This window comes from Echinops telfairi, unplaced genomic scaffold, assembly GCF_000313985.2.
Source record: "Echinops telfairi isolate 266 unplaced genomic scaffold, ASM31398v2 ScPeMD7_4;HRSCAF=17, whole genome shotgun sequence".
NCBI lineage: Eukaryota > Metazoa > Chordata > Mammalia > Afrosoricida > Tenrecidae > Echinops > Echinops telfairi.
This window is the reverse complement of record NW_022103900.1, coordinates 4,865,871-4,882,760: the sequence shown is the minus strand read 5'-3', so window position 1 is coordinate 4,882,760 and position 16,890 is coordinate 4,865,871. Positions and strand designations below refer to the sequence as shown.

At 39.9% G+C, this 16,890-nt stretch overlaps 1 protein-coding gene across 1 annotated transcript in view; it reads right to left on the bottom strand.

Annotated features, from left to right (window-relative positions):
- Positions 1 to 11,696, bottom strand: part of FASTKD1 (FAST kinase domains 1) — a 33,504-nt gene extending 21,808 nt beyond the window's left edge. Inside the window, exons 1-4 of the mRNA XM_013004949.3 lie at positions 11,466 to 11,696; positions 9,462 to 9,974; positions 8,059 to 8,127; positions 2,343 to 2,468 (exon numbers count right to left, since the gene is read on the bottom strand). Of these exons, the coding sequence (XP_012860403.1) occupies positions 2,343 to 2,468; positions 8,059 to 8,127; positions 9,462 to 9,796 (530 nt within the window). The 5' untranslated portion in view covers positions 9,797 to 9,974; positions 11,466 to 11,696. The remainder of the gene's footprint in view (positions 1 to 2,342; positions 2,469 to 8,058; positions 8,128 to 9,461; positions 9,975 to 11,465) is intronic.
- Between the last annotated feature and the right edge of the window lie 5,194 nt (positions 11,697 to 16,890).

The window sequence follows — 16,890 nt, the reverse complement described above, 5'->3', positions numbered from 1 at the left end:
ACGGACAACAGAAAAGTGGGTGAAGGCAGACGTCAGACAGTGTAAGATATGACATAATAATTTATAAATTATCAAGGGTTCATGAGGAAGTGGGGAGAAAGGGGGAAAATGAGCTGATGCTAGGGGCTTGGGTAGAGAGCAGATGTTTTGAGAATGATGAGGGCAAAGAATGTGCAAATGTGCTTTACAACTGATATATATATGGATTGTGATAAAAGTTGTATCAGCCCCTAATAAACTGATTTTTTTTAAAAAGAGTTGTATGAGCCCCCAGTAAAATGATTTTTAAAAAAGAAGAGTGAATGCGTCTAGCGCTGCATCAGTTCTTGGGAAACATTTCAATTGGTATTCTTCCCATTTCTGTAACCTCGTTTCTCACTTACACCTCCAGCGCGGCTGAGCCTTTTTCCATGAGTACCGTCAGTTCTTGATGATGTGCGAGCTCTTAAAGTAGATGAATGTCGACCAATTATTTTGGGTACAGTGACTCATGTGTTACTTCTGCCTTCTCTTGAGGCTCCCTGCATTATTCAATGTTTTGTCCATAGAGTCATTCAGTATCACAACTGGAAGTGTGAAATGCTGGGCTCTCAATTCCTGAGAAACGTCTTTGCTCCAGGCACTGTGCGTATTAAAAGGTCATTCTGCATGGGCTTCTCAAGTTTTTACATAAGTTGCGAGCAGAAACACTAAATTTATTCAGAACTTATATTTTTCAAAAATGTTTGTACACAAGCCGCTTAGAATGATAGTGTCCCCTCTGACACAAAGGGCCAAATATGCTCACTGACTAATGTGAAAGACCTGGAGTTCCATAAATGCACAATTCCTCTCTGGGAACACAGCCCACTCAAGGAACTGGAACTCAGGGAAGGAAGGCAAGAAAATGCTGATATTCTAACTTCTGCTATTACTGTGAGAAATAAAGGCCTTTGTTTCTGATGTAAGTCTCATGCCTTCTACCAAGCCACTGACAATAAGTCAATTCTGACCCATAGCAACTCGATATAGTGTTCCCAAGATTGTAAATCTTTACGAGAGCAGTCTCATCTTTCTCCCATGGAGTGGCTAGGACTTTGAACCTCTGACTGTGGAGGACTAGCTTCCACAACCGAATGGATCTTAGAGGGCGGTTGTGTAATTGAAGGGTAAATTAAAGAAACAACAGACATGAAGGTACTCACCTCTCCCATGGTGCCCAGAACTAGAGTGAGGGAGTAATAATGTATTCTCTCACAGACTAATATAATCTCAGGCACCCAAGCCACATCATACACATACAGAACAGGAAGGGGCTGTATTAGAGGCAAACACGTAACAGGAAGGAGACGTGCTGAGGGTGTAACATAACAGGAAAAGGAGGTACTAGGGGCATACCTGTGGCAGGAAGACATATACATAACAAGATGGGCGGGTTCTAGAGTAAAGATGGAGGCTTAACCTTGGCTGTCTCTGAGCTGGCTTGAACTTAGGGTCCCTGAGCTCTTCTCCAGGGGAGCAATCTATGATCCTTATCAGAGGTATGGGCCATACTTAGGGTGGGGTGGTCTGATGCCTCTTGATGGCAGACAGCCTTCAGGCAGTAACCTTCAAGCAAACTGTAAGCAACACGTGCTTGCAAGCAGAACCTTAAAACTGGCATAATTACAGGAGCAACTGATGGGTACTAACTTTAACTTAGGAGAATGTGATGCAATACCTCTTTAACTCACGAACATGAAAGCCTTCCTCGCCCAGAATCTGCCTCCCAGACTCCTTAAAATATGAGCATCGAGAATTTGTCCACATACACTCTCTTCTCAGTTCTTGGTTTCCCACATCTGACCTTGCAGTTAGCAGTCCAATGCTTACCTAAGCACCAGGGCTCCCATGTCTGCTACCAGTACCATTGACACTCTGGTAAGCCAACTAGTAAGCTTGCATGTAGGTAAACTCTAATACCTTCACCGTTATCAGCAACACTGTGTTAAAGGTTTTACATTCCTTGTCTCTGCTAAGTAGATGTTACTATGCTCCTGTTACCGATGAGGATACTGACTTATAAGAGGTTTAGTGAATTAGCCTAGACACACAACTCGAAATACAATGAGACGCACTGCTATTGAGTCAATAGCAACCGCCTGTGGGTTTCAGAGACTGTAACTGTTTATAGGAGTACAAAATCCAGTCTTTCTCCCAGAGATGCTGGTGGTTTCAAACTGCCAACCATGTGTATCACAGCCCAACGGAGAACCACTACACCACCAGGGCTCCTAGTCACACAACTAGGAAGTGGCAAATCTGTGTGTGTCACGCAAAACCCAGGATCTTTCCATTACAACACAAAGCCCCTGATTAATTACCTTAAATCCTGTATGGTTTCCAAATTTCTATTCACAATGTCAGCTATTTTTCCCATTAGTGGGCTAAAATTCAAATGTTGATCTGTCAGGCAAGAGGAAAATTTTGACAGCACAGTAATATCAAACCTATTAAATGACATACACAAAAGAAATAATTAACATTTACTTTTGTTTAAAATATATAATACACAGTTGCCAAACAATAAGAAGCAGTCAAAAAACTGCCTACACTCTTCACATATATAAAGTATGTTTCTTTCGAAAATGTTACTATTATAAAACTAGCACATGTTAATAGCTTAAAAGTTGAGTATTAGAGATCAAAAAGGGAAAATCGCTCAAAATCATTTCAACCATTTATCTACTAGTTTTTGAAGTGAGTACAATGAGGAAATTACTATATTATTATAACAGAATATAAGGGGGTTTCAAAAGTTCATGGAAAAATGGGATTAAAAGAGAAAGGAATTTTTCCACCATCTTTTTGAAGCCTCTTCATCCTACATAACAATAAAAAGAAAAAACTGACTCACATGCAATATCATGTATGAAATTTCTAAGCACACTGAGTGACCTACACAGCGGAGCACATAATGGGTAATTCTATAAAAAGAAGATGAATCGCCACTGTTAGATGCCAAGACAGTGGCTCTTCTTAGGGTGAGGCTGTGATGGAGAAGACATGGGGAGAACTTCTGGAACACCAGCTGTGTTCCGTTTCTTATTCTGAGCTCTGTGGCCCAGAAGTTGTCAATCAGTAGATGAGAACTCATTAAGCTGTATGAACATAATTGGTGCAGTTTGATATGATATTCTTCAATAAAATGCTTTCTGTACTAAAACTGATTGCGGTGATGATGGTACAACTCTTCCTGATGTGAGTAAACTATTGAATTGTAATGATTTGTGAGTTATATGACAATTGTATGAATTTTATTTTATTTTATTTTATTTTTTAAACATTTTATTAGGGGCTCATACAACTGTTATCCCAATCCATACACACATCAATTGTGTAAAGCGCATTTGTACATCGTTTCTCAAAACATTTTCTCTCCATTTAAACCACCGACATTAGGTCCTCATTTTTCCCCTCCCTCCCCGCTCCCCCCTCCCGCATGAGCCCTTGATAGTTTACAAATGGGTATTTTGTCATATCTTGCCCTGTCTGACGTCTCCCTTCACCCACTTTTCGGTTGTCTGTCCCCCAGGGAGGAGGTCACACACAGTTCCATGTAATCGGTTCCCTCTTTCCTACCCATTCTCCCTTTACCCTCCCTGTTTTGCCACTCACACCACTGGTCCTATAGGGCTCATCCATCCTGTATTCCCTGTATTTTCAGTTCCTATCTGTACCAGTGTACCTCCTCTGGTCTAGCCAGTCTTGCAAGATAGAATTCGAGTCATGGTAGTGGGAGCGGGGAGGAAAACTTTAGGAACTAGAGGAAGGTTGTATTTCTCATCATTGTTATATCGCACCCTGACTGGCTCATCTCCTCCCCGAGACCCCTCTGCAAGGGGATCTCCAGTGGCCTACTAATGGGCTTTGGATCTCCACTCCACACTCCCCCCATCATTCACTATGGTAAGATTTTTTGTTCTGATGATGCCTTACACCTGATCCCTTCGACACCTCGTGGTTGCATAGGCTGGTGTGCTTCTTCCATGTGGGCTTTGTTGCTTCGTGTATGAATTTTATGACAATCAAACTGTTGGGGAGAAAACAAAAAAACGAAGGATCCCTAGCGGCCAAATGTAATGTGTTGACCTTAGCTGGGTACTAACTTAGCATCATAATGGAATTGCAGTTATGTAAATAAATTTAAGAGTCCTTATCTCTAAGAAAAGCTCTGGTGGCACAATGGCTAGGCACCTGGCAGCAGAAAGGTTGGCAGTTCAAACACACCAGTCAATACTTGGGAGAAAGATGTGGCAGTTTGCTTCCATAAAGATTCACAGGCTTGGAAACCCTATGGGACAGTTCTATCTGTCCTACAGGGCCACTATAGTCAGAATCAACTCAGTGGCAGTGGGTTTGGATTATTTCAAAATATACTGAAAAATCAAAGCCAAACTCAGTTCCATTGAATCAATTCTGGTTCATGGTGACTAGGTAGAACTGTGGGTTTCTGAAACTGTAACATTTTACCAAAGTGGAAAGCCTCATCTTTCTCCAGCAGAGCAGATAGTGGTTTCAAACTGCTGACCTTACAGTTAGCAGCCCAACATGTAACCACTATGCCACCAGGACTCCTGAAAATATACTGAGGGGAGGGATATATGTTGATAATGATTGAAACTAGAAGATAGTATATGGGAATTATTTAAACTAGTTTCCCTACTTTTTATAAATATATAAAATCTTATATCATATTTTTAAAAATATGAATGTCAAATTCTTGTTAATTATCCTTGCTAAATCCATCACATAGTACTACTCTGTATAATCCATCTCATTTGAGATTTGACTCATAGTTCTACAACATAAATTCAGATTTTTTTTATTCAGATATTTTAGCAAAATCATTAAGTCATTTGTTATGTAACTAAAATATTAGCTTACAAGCCATAAAAAAACACACAACAGAACTAATGTTTATTCCATGACTCTGAGGAATTCTATATATGGAATACAAATTAGAGTTTTAAAATGTATATAATTCCATATTAGAAAAAATAAAAGTATTGCTGTAAAGTGGCATAAAGAAAAATATAATTATATTCTGAGTTATTTTGAAATGAATTAAAATTTTTAAAAACTATCTGGTTTTCTAGAGAAGTACAACTATATGTCTCCAGCTCAATTATTTAGAAATAGTAAAATTTTAAAATCTGTTATGCAATGATTTGTTTAAGCTGCATAATACACATAACACTGCCTGATGCCTAAAAGAGAAATTTAGAAATTATGACCTGTTATCAACAATGATCAAATTTAACATAAAAACCTGGTTGTTCAGATTACTCACAAAAAGTTACAATTACCCTGACTATCCTCAGAGAAATATGATTAATTAAAATGACATTCAATAGGTGAATTGTCAAAATTTGGCAGCATCTCCAAATCTGCAGAACTACAAAATGTGAGATATATATACACACGATAGTATACTATTCAGTCATAAAGAGAGCTGGATCTACCTCAAGGACATTATGCTGAGTTAAATGATCAATCACAAAAGGACACATATTATATGATCTTACTTATGGTATGTACTCTTGTATAAGCCGAGTTTTTCAGCACACTTTTAATGCAGTTTTTGTGGTAAAATTAGGTACCTCGGCTGATATTTGGGTCGGCTTATACTTGAGTATATACGGTATATAAAATGACAACAATAGATATATATTTCTTTTTTAAAAATTCCTCAAGGAACTATCGATACTGTCTATGACACCAAATGCCTCAATGGGTTTGTTGCTTTGGTTTGGAGTTGTAGGGCTATCGGGCAATCAATCAATTAGCCGCGTGTAAATTTTCCTGTTCCGTTCTACCTCCTAAATCACTGTCCCGTGCTGGGGTCTTCAGAACTTGTGAATATCCATCTGAGGTACAAAATTCCTATTTTCTTGGAGCAGCAGAGGAAGATGGAAGGTCAGGAATTGGTTAAGGCACTGGAATGCACGAACCACCTCCGTAAACAATTACTTCCTGTGTCAGGACACAAGAACTGGACGGGTGCCCAGCTACACTACTGATGATGTGATGAAAGATTCTAGAGAAGAGCCTTGATCAAAACAGGGAAATGTGAAACAGAACTTCAAATTTTCACGGAATCCAAAATTTCTGGAGCCACTGAGGTTGGCCAAAACTGTTACCCTGAGGAAATCCTTAAACCTAAAACAGAAACTATACCCTGAAGCCATCTTTAAACCAAACAATTAAAAAGACAACTAATGCCTTCAGTTCCATTCCGGCTTGCAGTGACTGACTCTTATGCTGGGTTTTCTAGACCATAAATGGTCATGGCAGTAGACAGCCTCATCTTTCTCCCAAGGAGTGGGTGGTGGGGTTGAGCTGCTGGCTAGCCTTGTAGTTATCAGTCCAACACCAAGAGTAAAGAACGTCTGCCATGAGCATTTAAAGAATCATCCCTAATAAAATGATTTAAGAAAAAAAAAAATCATCAAGAGGGTTGGCATGGATGAGTGGAAATAAAATAAGTATAACTCGTTGAACGTAAAGCTGATGATCTGCTCTGTCAACCTTCATCTAAATCATAGGAAAAAGTTTTTTTTATTATCTATATGAGATAAAGTGACAACAGTACCTTGAAACATTAGACAACAAGGGCAATGAGTTCGTTTATGGTGATCATGGTGAAACAACTCAGAGAAGGATCGTGAGAAAGGTAGTACACTTGAAGAATGTACCAATGTCATTGAATTTTACATGCCCACATGGTTGAACTGATGTATGATTTATCTGCTGTGTATATTTGAACCAAAAGGAAAAACAAAATCACAGAACTGTTCAATTCTGTGATTAACTTAATCCAGGTCCTAAAACAAAGGCCTATGTATAAGCACAACCGTACTTAACAAAAAATAAGTACAACCGTCAGAGTTTCGCATGGTTTTAGTGTTCAGAAGCACTAAAAAGCACAATATAGGAGTGTCTGTTCCTCTCTGTTGCAAATAATTAGCCTGCTGGGTTTTTTCTTTTTCCTGGTCAATCCTTTCCTTTCTGACCTTGGTTTCTAGTTGAGTAAGAGAAAGAGTTGTTCTGTGTATTCATTTTTAATCTTTCTGTCTCTTTTCTCCCTTAACTTCCTCACTAATGTTTGCCTTATTCCACTAATAATGGAGCTTAGCCATCCAGAATTCTTAAAGAATACAAAGTTTTAGGAAATAGCTGAAATTTTACTAAAATGAGCTATGCTATAATCTCAACTCATTTATAAATAGAGAGCTCCCCCACACACACCCCAAAAAACCCCAAACACCTTACCACAGGTCATGGTTTCAAACCTACCAGCTGTTCCACATGAAAAAGAGGAGACATCTGTTCCCACAAAGACGTACGGTCTCCAAAACACTACACAGCGTCACTCTGAGTTATACAGAGCTGCTGTGAAGCGGACTCAACTAAATGGCAGTGGACTTAGGGTTATACTCAAAATGGGAATATCCAATCAGATTTCATGTTTGTCCAGATTATCATCAATTATGGGGGCATGCTGAAAATATGGCTGTGTATTGTACAGAAATTAGTTCTGAATTTTCTCCACACCAATTGTTCTGAAACTTGCTTTCTTTACACGCCTCTAGTATCACTGAGGCTCTCCGCTGATGGCTTCGTCACAAAGATGAAGCGAGTACCGAACTGGTGTCCTTGTTTGTGTCCTAGGTTTTCCCTTTCACTGACCCGGCCAGTCAACCAGAACATCTTCTCCTTCTGGAGGAGCTCTTCCAGAAAAGATTCAAAAAGGCTAGTCTCTGAATATATCATTATGCGGGAAATCACATAATGATATGCTCCCTGCACTTAATTTGAGGAAAGATCATTTTTAATAATTTCTTTGTCTCACAAAGACAAAACACACAAGCACAAACAACCCTCAAACAAATGGGAGTTCAAATGCATTTTTTTCAAGGACGCTTGATGAGGTGGTAGCTGCTCCCTATTCTTTCCTGTATGATTTCACTGTGGCAGCCCTGAAAAACATGGATCTTAAATGATGGGGAATTTAGATGATGCACCCAACGTACTTGCCTTTCCAGTCTCCTGCAGGCTTCCATAACGAGAGCTTCAATTAGAGGGTCATGGGGCTCAACACCAAATCTCAAAATGAAGCAAGAGAACAAATTCCGGATAAGCAAACATTTACAAATCATTAAAAACTCACACAGAGAAAGAGTTACCATGTAAAATAAAACCTCAAGTTTTTTTTCTCTTTCAGGGTCAGCCCTTATTTCTGGTCTATTTCTATTTTGATGTTCTGGAACAGCCTAGCAAACATGTAACAGGTACCACTTTTCCTGAACACAAAACTTTCTGTAGAAAAAAAAAGTTTTAAAATACAGAAAAAACTTTAATAGGGAAATAAAAGCCATTTACAACCCTGCTGCTCATAAACATCCACCATTAACACTGTGAAGCAGTCCTTTGTAGTTTTGTCCCTACATCTAAGTGAACTACACGTCGAGCTTCCACATTTTTGTATCTTGCATTTTCAGTATGCAAAGTGCCAGGGCAGTTGTATGTCCCCATTTGTTTACATCATTAAATATTTTGCAAGATACGATTTTTAGTGATTGTATATTATTCCACAATATGAATATAACATCATTCGGTTAAACAATCACCTATTGGAGTCTTGCTTTTTCAGTATCAATAATGTTGTGATGAAAATCTCATATATGAGAATCTTTTAAATGTATCTCAGATTACTTACACTCAATCTTTGAAGCAAAATTCGGTCAATAGTGTTTTTAAAAGTCTTAATAAATATTGTGTCACCAGCATACAAGAGTTCTGTTCCATTATACTTTCAATAACAATAAGTATTATAGATATATACATAAACATAAAATCAATTGTCAAATTGTTCTGGGTTTTCCTTTGATACTGAGGAAGACCCCTTGCCTTTTCTTTTTAATGCAATGCCTTTAGACAATTCACGGGATATAATTTGAAAACATTATTACCAAGTTTAAATTAGTCTGTGAACTAATTCTACTTACTTTTCTTAGTTATTGAGAGCTACTGTTGGGTACAATCTAGTGAACCAGCATGCATACCTGTCATTCATTTAGTTATGAGAAATCAAAGGTCAACACAGGCACAGTTTACTATTGTTATGTAGTAAACTGAAGTCTAATTGTACTTATCTTACCCGCAATTTCTTTAGTAACCACATTTCTACCAATTTTCCAAGAAGCCAGTTACATAGGGCTGAATAATTTCTACTTTCACAAATGATTCTACTTCCAGTCATACAATTAAACTACCACCATCAGTTTCACAGCATATCCTTCAAACTTCTTCAAAGTTATCAGGGTTATCAGGGAAACTATTATTGCAGGGTGAAGGGAAGAACATGCTTTTTGCTTTACAGAGACTTTTTCTGAAAATAAATGACCATTTTCAAGACAATTGAAAAGCAAATCACTTACTGTTGCATGATGTACAACACATTCACCAGGGAGTCATCGGTCATCAGTTCTACTTTATCTGTAGTCACATTACGGAGGGTCAGAAACTGGGAGTGGTCTTTGACGTACGCAACACTTTTCAACACGCTGGTCTTCTGCTTTTGGAACTCCCAAAGGATATTAAATGCACATCCCACTTGCTTTTCTGAGAGGGTGGCTTTGTTCCTTTCAATAAGATCAAATATTTGCTCTTCATCTGTACACTTATTCATCTGGCTAGTTAACATTTCACAACTTGAGGGTCGCAATTGAAATACTCTCCAGAAGCATGGCACAATAGTTCTTAGACGCTGCATATTTGTGACCAGTAAGTCTAGAAAAGAGTTTTCTCTTCAATTACATCACAGTTGCCTTAAAGAAAATCACCTGAAACTAGTAGCCAGGTGAAATACACTGGTTTAAGAAGAACTGATTTTTCTTCAGGTATTTTGCTTCCATTCTGATGATTACGAATCCCATCCCAACATGCAGCTTCTGTAAAAGGATTGATTTACCATGGTTATACTTAGATCGATAATAAAGTCATCCCCAAGTTGATTGTGGTAATGACTGTACAATGCTTTTTAGTATATTCAGATCATAGAATTGTATGTATGGTACATGAACTATATATAGATCAATTAAACTGTGTAATAATAATAATAATAATTTAATCCCAAAATTCAAAGTAGAGTAACCATTTTCTTTGCATTAACTAAAGACTTTAAGTCTGAACTACATAGCAAGATTGGATCCAAAATTAAATGCCCAAGGAAAGGGACTTCTTTCTGTACCCTATCTTTAAAATGTTTGTTAAATCAGACATTTACCTAAAATTTTCACGTTTGACCATAAAAACAGAAGAATTAAAAAAAACCCAACTCAACTGAATCAAAGACAATTATAAAAGAGAATAAATTGTCTTTAAAATTATAAAAATGTATGGGAAATTGAGAAATGATGATTAGAAAATCCTAGCAGCCAACACTTCTGTGACATAATACAATTTACACACCCAAATACTAAACTCACTGCCATCTAATCACTTCTGATTCATAATGACAATTTACAAAGGGCTTTTTAAATACATAAAGTCAACATATTCTCTAACCAACCCGAGAGACAGTAGGAATATCATTGCCATCTCAGATGGGGAAACTTAGATTCAAAGAGTGACGCTGTAACAACAACCCTAGTCTTTGCTTCTTTCCAACTGAATAGCTTTATTATGTCAAGCGGCAATTCTATCATTATTATTAAAAGAATGCAGTTTAGACCCCTCTCTTGGGCTCTGCCAAGGAGTTTGTTCAGAACAAAAAACCGGGAGTCCATATTGGCAAGCAGTACTACATCCTGACCCATGCTGCCCTAGGTCACACAAACACAAAAAGCCCTGCACCCACAATTGAAAGTGCAGTTAGGTGTCAAGTCTTTAGAATAAAAAGGAATCCCTAGCTCTGTCCAGAGGTGAGTGACTTTGAGTACATCACTTGGCCACCTGAAGGGCTTTGAGACTGAGGCACTGGTACCACTTGAGAACAAATATAAGCCAAAAATTGATGGCCCTGGAGTGGATCCCACTCATAGCGACCCTACAAGGCTGAGTCAGGGTTTCAAGACTGTAAAGCGGCGCAGACTTGCCACTTTGCTCTTGCAGGGAGGCTGGGGGGTTGGAACTGCACGTCTTTAGGGAAGCAGCCCCGCGCTAACCACTGCCCCGCCCGGCCCCTGGTGAACGCGCCTCGTGCACGGTAAACTTGGCGCACGGTGCAAATGGCACGCGTCTTCCAGGCTAATCAATGACGGGATGGCTGGGAGCCTCCCGGAGAGGCACAGGGCGAGGGTGCACGCCTGCCCTCTCCCGCGCTGCTGATCGGAGCCCGGAGCCACCTCCAAGAAGGAGGCCCGGATTCCAAGACTGGCCTGTGTCCCGGTCGGAAAAATGTGCAGAGTGTGTCAGAAGAAAACGCGCCGCCTCTACCTGACCTCATCTTCCCGAAGCCAGCAACTCCCCAGAAGACCCCAGGAAGGTAGGTTACGACGGCCCAGAAGTCAGGTTTGCTCCCGGTCCCCATCAAGCGACGTGACCGGGGGCTCTGACCTCTCTCGCTCAACCCTCCTATCCCAGGAATTTCATTTTCTTCTCCATATTCCTTTTCTCTGGTCAAGTTTGTCCCCAAAGGAGGAAGCCATGCCCCGCAAGGGCAGCGTGCAGGGCGGAAGACGCACACTACATATCCCAGAAGGCGTCGCGGCGAGGTGGGGGGATGGACCGGTGTGCGCGTAAGTGGAATTCTGGGAGTTGTAGTTCCTCTTTGAGAAGCGCTCAGCGAAAACCAAACTCATTGCCATCCACTCCATTCCAATTCAGAATGGTGGCTGTCACAGGAGCGAGAACTGCTCTTTAACGTTCCCTTATGTGAACAGACATTTTCTTCTTTCTCTTCCAACCTGTTGGCCTTGTCCCGGCAAATTTGCGAATAACTCATTGCCATCGAGTGGACTGTGACTCGGCATCCGACTGGAACTGCCTCTGTGGGTTTACAAGACTGTAAATCTTTCCCCCACTACCATGACTCGAATTCTACCTTGGACGTCTGGCTAGACCAGAGCTTGTACACTGGTACAGATAGGAACTGAAAACACAGGGAATCCAGGGCGGATGATCCCTTCAGGACCGGTGATGTGAGTGGCAATACTGGGAGCGTAGAGGGAGAGTGGGTTGGAAAGGGGGGAGCGATTACAAGAATCTACATGTGATCTCCTCCCTGGGGGACGGACAACAGAAAAGTGGGTGAAGGGAGACGTCGGACAGGGCAAAATATGACAAAATAATAATTTATAAATTATCAAGGGTTCATAAAAGAGGGGGTAGCAGGGAGGGAGGGGAAAAATGAGCTGATGCCAGGGGCTTAGGTGGAGAGCAAGTGTTTTGAGAATGATGAGGGCAATGAATGTACAAATGTGCTTTACACAATTGATGTATGTATGGATTGTGATAAGAAAATGATGATGGCAACATATGTACAAATGAGCTGGATACAATTGATATATGGATTATGATAAGAGCTGTAAGAACACCCAATAAAATTATTTATAAAAATTAAAAAATAAAATATGAATTCCCCCCCCCCAAAAAAGACTGCAAATCTCTAAGGGAGCAGATAGCCTCATCTTTCTCCCAAAGAACCACTGGAGGAATTGAACTGCTAACCTTGTACAACCTTGTACAACCCAGTGTACAACCAACTGTATCACTACATACAAATTTTGTTTGTAAGTCCATGACATTGTTCCTCGAACAAAGCAAGTTTCAGAATAGTATGGGTGGCGCGTTACTGTATTTTGTAAGAGGAAGAAATTAAGGGAAGGAAGAAAGGAGAAAGGAATAATAAATGAGGGCTTTTATATATTAACATAGAATTGAAGAGTATCAGTATCGCTGGGTACCTCAGGGAAATGGGATTAGAGAATGGAAGAGAATATCATTAAAGTTTAAATCTCTGAGGAACGTTCAAAAATTTTAAATGGTTCATATATACTGTATAATATTTGTGACAACAGTATGCATTTGTAAAAGGGAAACACATTATTGATTTAGCAAAATTTAAAAGGAAAAACAATAGTTTTTGTTTATGAGGAAAAACAAAATTTCCATTTTAGAGTAGAACAAAACAAACAAACAAAAACCACTGTCATTCCATTAATTCTGACTTATAGTGACCTTTTGGGACTGTGGTTCTCAACCTGTGGGTCGCGACCCCTTTGGAGGTTGAACGACCTTTTCACAGGGGTCTCCTCACATATTTCCAATGGTTTAGGTACCGAATTGAGACACCACTCCTCTAGCTCCTATCTTGTCTCCAGGCAGATCAACCACATAACATGTGCTGATCTGGTGAGAAAGAAGCTATCTCTTTTGAGAATGATGAGGGCAACAAATGTACAAATGTGTTTGACATACAATGGAGGGATGGATGGATTGTGATAAGAGTTGCACAAGCCCCCAATAAAATGATATTTTTTTTAAAAAAGAAGCTATCTCAACCTTCTCACTAACATTGGCTTTTTACAAATACCATGGCAAAATGTAGCAATGTAGTTTACTGTTGTTATATTAAGACTGTTATCCATGCTACACCATGCTTCAAGGCAAAATTTCATTGATTTATCATTAGAAATAAATATTTCACAACATATAATGACATATTGTTTTTGTGATTAATCACTATGCTTTAATTATGTTCAATTTGTAACAATAATAATATATCCTGCATATCAGATATTTACATGTTTCATAACAGTAGCAAAATTACAGTTATGAGAGTAGCGATGAAAATAATTTTATGGTTGGGGGGTCACCACCACATGAGGAACTGTATTAAAGGGTCGTGGGATGAGGAAGGTTGAGAACCACTGCTCAGGACAGAGTAAAACTGTCCTCTGGGTCTGCATACTGTAAATCTTTACAGGAACAGAAAGCCAAGGGTCTGCTGGTGGGCACACTCAAACTTCAGTAAGGGTAAGTTAGCAGTTCAGGGCAGTAGCCACGACTTCACCAGGGCTCCTTCTGCCATGAGAGCTGTAAATATAGCAATGATTAGCCCACCATTTCCCTGAATCAACTGTTCAGGAGTAACGTAGCGAGAAGTCTGACTCAGGGCTTCTCATACGGTTGCAATAATATATCAACAAGTACTACTGTCATCTAAAGGTGTGCCTGGGGCTGGTGGAATTGCTTCCAAGAAGGTTCACAAAGGTGACCATTGGCGAAAGGCCTTAGTTCCTTCTTCGCTTTTACCAGAAAGCTTGATTCTGGTCTCTTCACAGCCCACTTGAATGTCCTCATGATAAGCCAGCTAATTTCCTCAGAGTAAATGAAGCAAGAGACATATAGTCTTTTATAGCCTAGTCTCCAAGGTCACACACTGTCATTACTGCCTTACTTGATTAGTTAGAAGCAAGTCACTCATTAGGGGAATTCGGCTCCACTTCTTGAAAAGCAGCATAGCAAAGAGATTGGGAAGATTTTTTTGAAGTAGCAACATTTATCCAACACTTTTTTTTAACTTTGTGAAGCAGTATATTTTCCCTTTTAACTCAAGCTAATTCACGCTGAGGAGCTCTGGTAGTATAGTGGGTTATGCGTTGAGCTGCTAACTGCAAGGTCTTCAGTTCAAAACCACTAACTGATCCAAGGGAGAAAGTTAGTGTCAGAACCCCACGTGCCCAGGTTGATCTTGGCCTATAGCATTGGTTCTCAACCTGTGGGTCGCGATCCCTTTGGGGTCGAATGACCCTTTCACAGGGGTTGCCAGATTCATAACAGTAGCAAAATGACAGTTATGAAGTAACTATAAAAATAATTTACTGGTTGGGAGTCACCAACAACATAAGGAACTGTATGAAGGGGTCACGGCATTGGGAAGGTTGAGAACCACTGGCCTACAGGATCACTGTGAGTCAGAATTGACTCAATGGCAATGAGTTTTGGTTTTGGCTTTTAATTCAAGTCGCTATTTGTAAATAGGAGCTAATTAATATTCACTACAACTGGAATTTAGATAGGAAATATTTATTTCATTTCTATCCATTGGTGTTAAGAGCACCAAGAGCAAAACCTATGCCAATTGACGGGGTTCTCTTTGTACCATTAGGGAGGTATTGTGGATTACAAATTGGGCTGCTAACCCCAAGGTGAGAGCCTGAACCTAGGGTGAAAGAGGAGGCGTTCTGCTGTGCTAAAGATTGACAACACAGCTTTTTCCAAGGATGCCACTTAGGTTCTGAACGCCTGCCTCAGAAGCAGCTGACATACCCTCTTGCCTTACCATTGCCATCGATACAGACTTTGAGCCATAACAAAAGATTTACAACATCAGAAACTCAAAGGGGGCAGTTCTATTCTGTCCTATAGGGTGGGTGACTGACTGTGAGCCAAATCAGCTCCATGACAGTGATTTTGTGGGGTTTTTTTTTACATGTACAATTCCATGGCATTGATTTTATTCTTTTTCAAGTTGCCCTAAAGATTGATGCTCATTTCATTTTCTGGACTTTTCTTCGTGAATTAACACCAACCCACTGCCCTCTAAGATAACCTATCTAACTTTTGAGTTGTTGTCATTTTGATTCCATAGAGACTGTGCTTTTTCATTCCTTCTTTAAAAAATTTTTTTTATTGTGATTTGGGTGAAGGTTAACAAAGCGAATCAGGTTTCTATTCAACAATCCACAGACCGCTTGTTCCATGTCACTGAGTCCAATCCCCACAATGTAGCTTCACTTCTCAGTTTCTCTCTGTGACCCTGTTTCCAATCCTCCAGCACAATGCTCAGAACAGACCTTTTTTAACTAGTTCAGCTAAACTCCTGTTTGGGTCTAAGAAGACTTCAGGGTTTGGGGGGGATTTTTGTTTGCTTGTTTGTTTAAAGTTTAAAGATGATCTCAGGGCAATAGTTTTAGGGATCATCTACTCTCCAAAGCTCCAGAAAGTCTGGGATCCATGAGAATTTGAAATTTTGTTCTTCATTTTACCCTTTTGGATCAGGAGTCTTTGATAAAATCTTTGATCAAAATGTACATTAATGGTAGCCAGATAAAATCCAGTTCTAATCTCATGGCCAAGGAGATGGCTGTTCATGGAGGCACACATTCCATGTCCTATTCCTGATTCCCTTCCTTCTTCTCTTGCTCCAAGCAAATAAAGACCAAGTGTCATGCCAGGGGTGAATGATTGCAAGATCCCAGGCACTATGCAACAAACTAGGAAACTGAAAGAAGCACTAAGCACAATAGAGCAATGAGCTCTGATGCCCCATCAAACGAGGACCCGAAACCTCTAAAGACCCAAATCCAAGGAGATCTTTGCTGTGCACCAGGGTCCAGATTTTTATCACAGAGTCTCAGCTATGACGCAAAAAGCATGAACGACAAAAGACAAAATAGATAAACTGAACTTCATCACAATTAAAAACTTCTGTGCATCAAAGGACTTTATAAAGTAAGAGACAACCTGCAGAATAGAAAAAAATTGGAGATCCTATATCTGATAAATGTTTATGAGTCAGAATATGTTTTTAAAAAATCCTACAACTCAACAACAAAGAAAGACAACCCAATTTAAAAATGAGCAGAGGTTGAGGGGCCGGCCCCAATCCCAACTACTACGTGGACACCTGCCCCTCCCCCAGAAGAATTTATTTCAAAGGACTGCACTGAATCTGCAGCTCTGGGAGAGGGAGAGGATCACATGGCCAGCCCCACTATGAGACATGACACCCCTCACTGACCCATAGCCCTACAGGGGACAGCACCAGAGACACAGTGTGGGAGTTACGCCCTATATGATCCCACCATACCGAGGCAAAACACTAAGGGGGCGCAACAAAAAAGCAAGGGAATGGAGCGG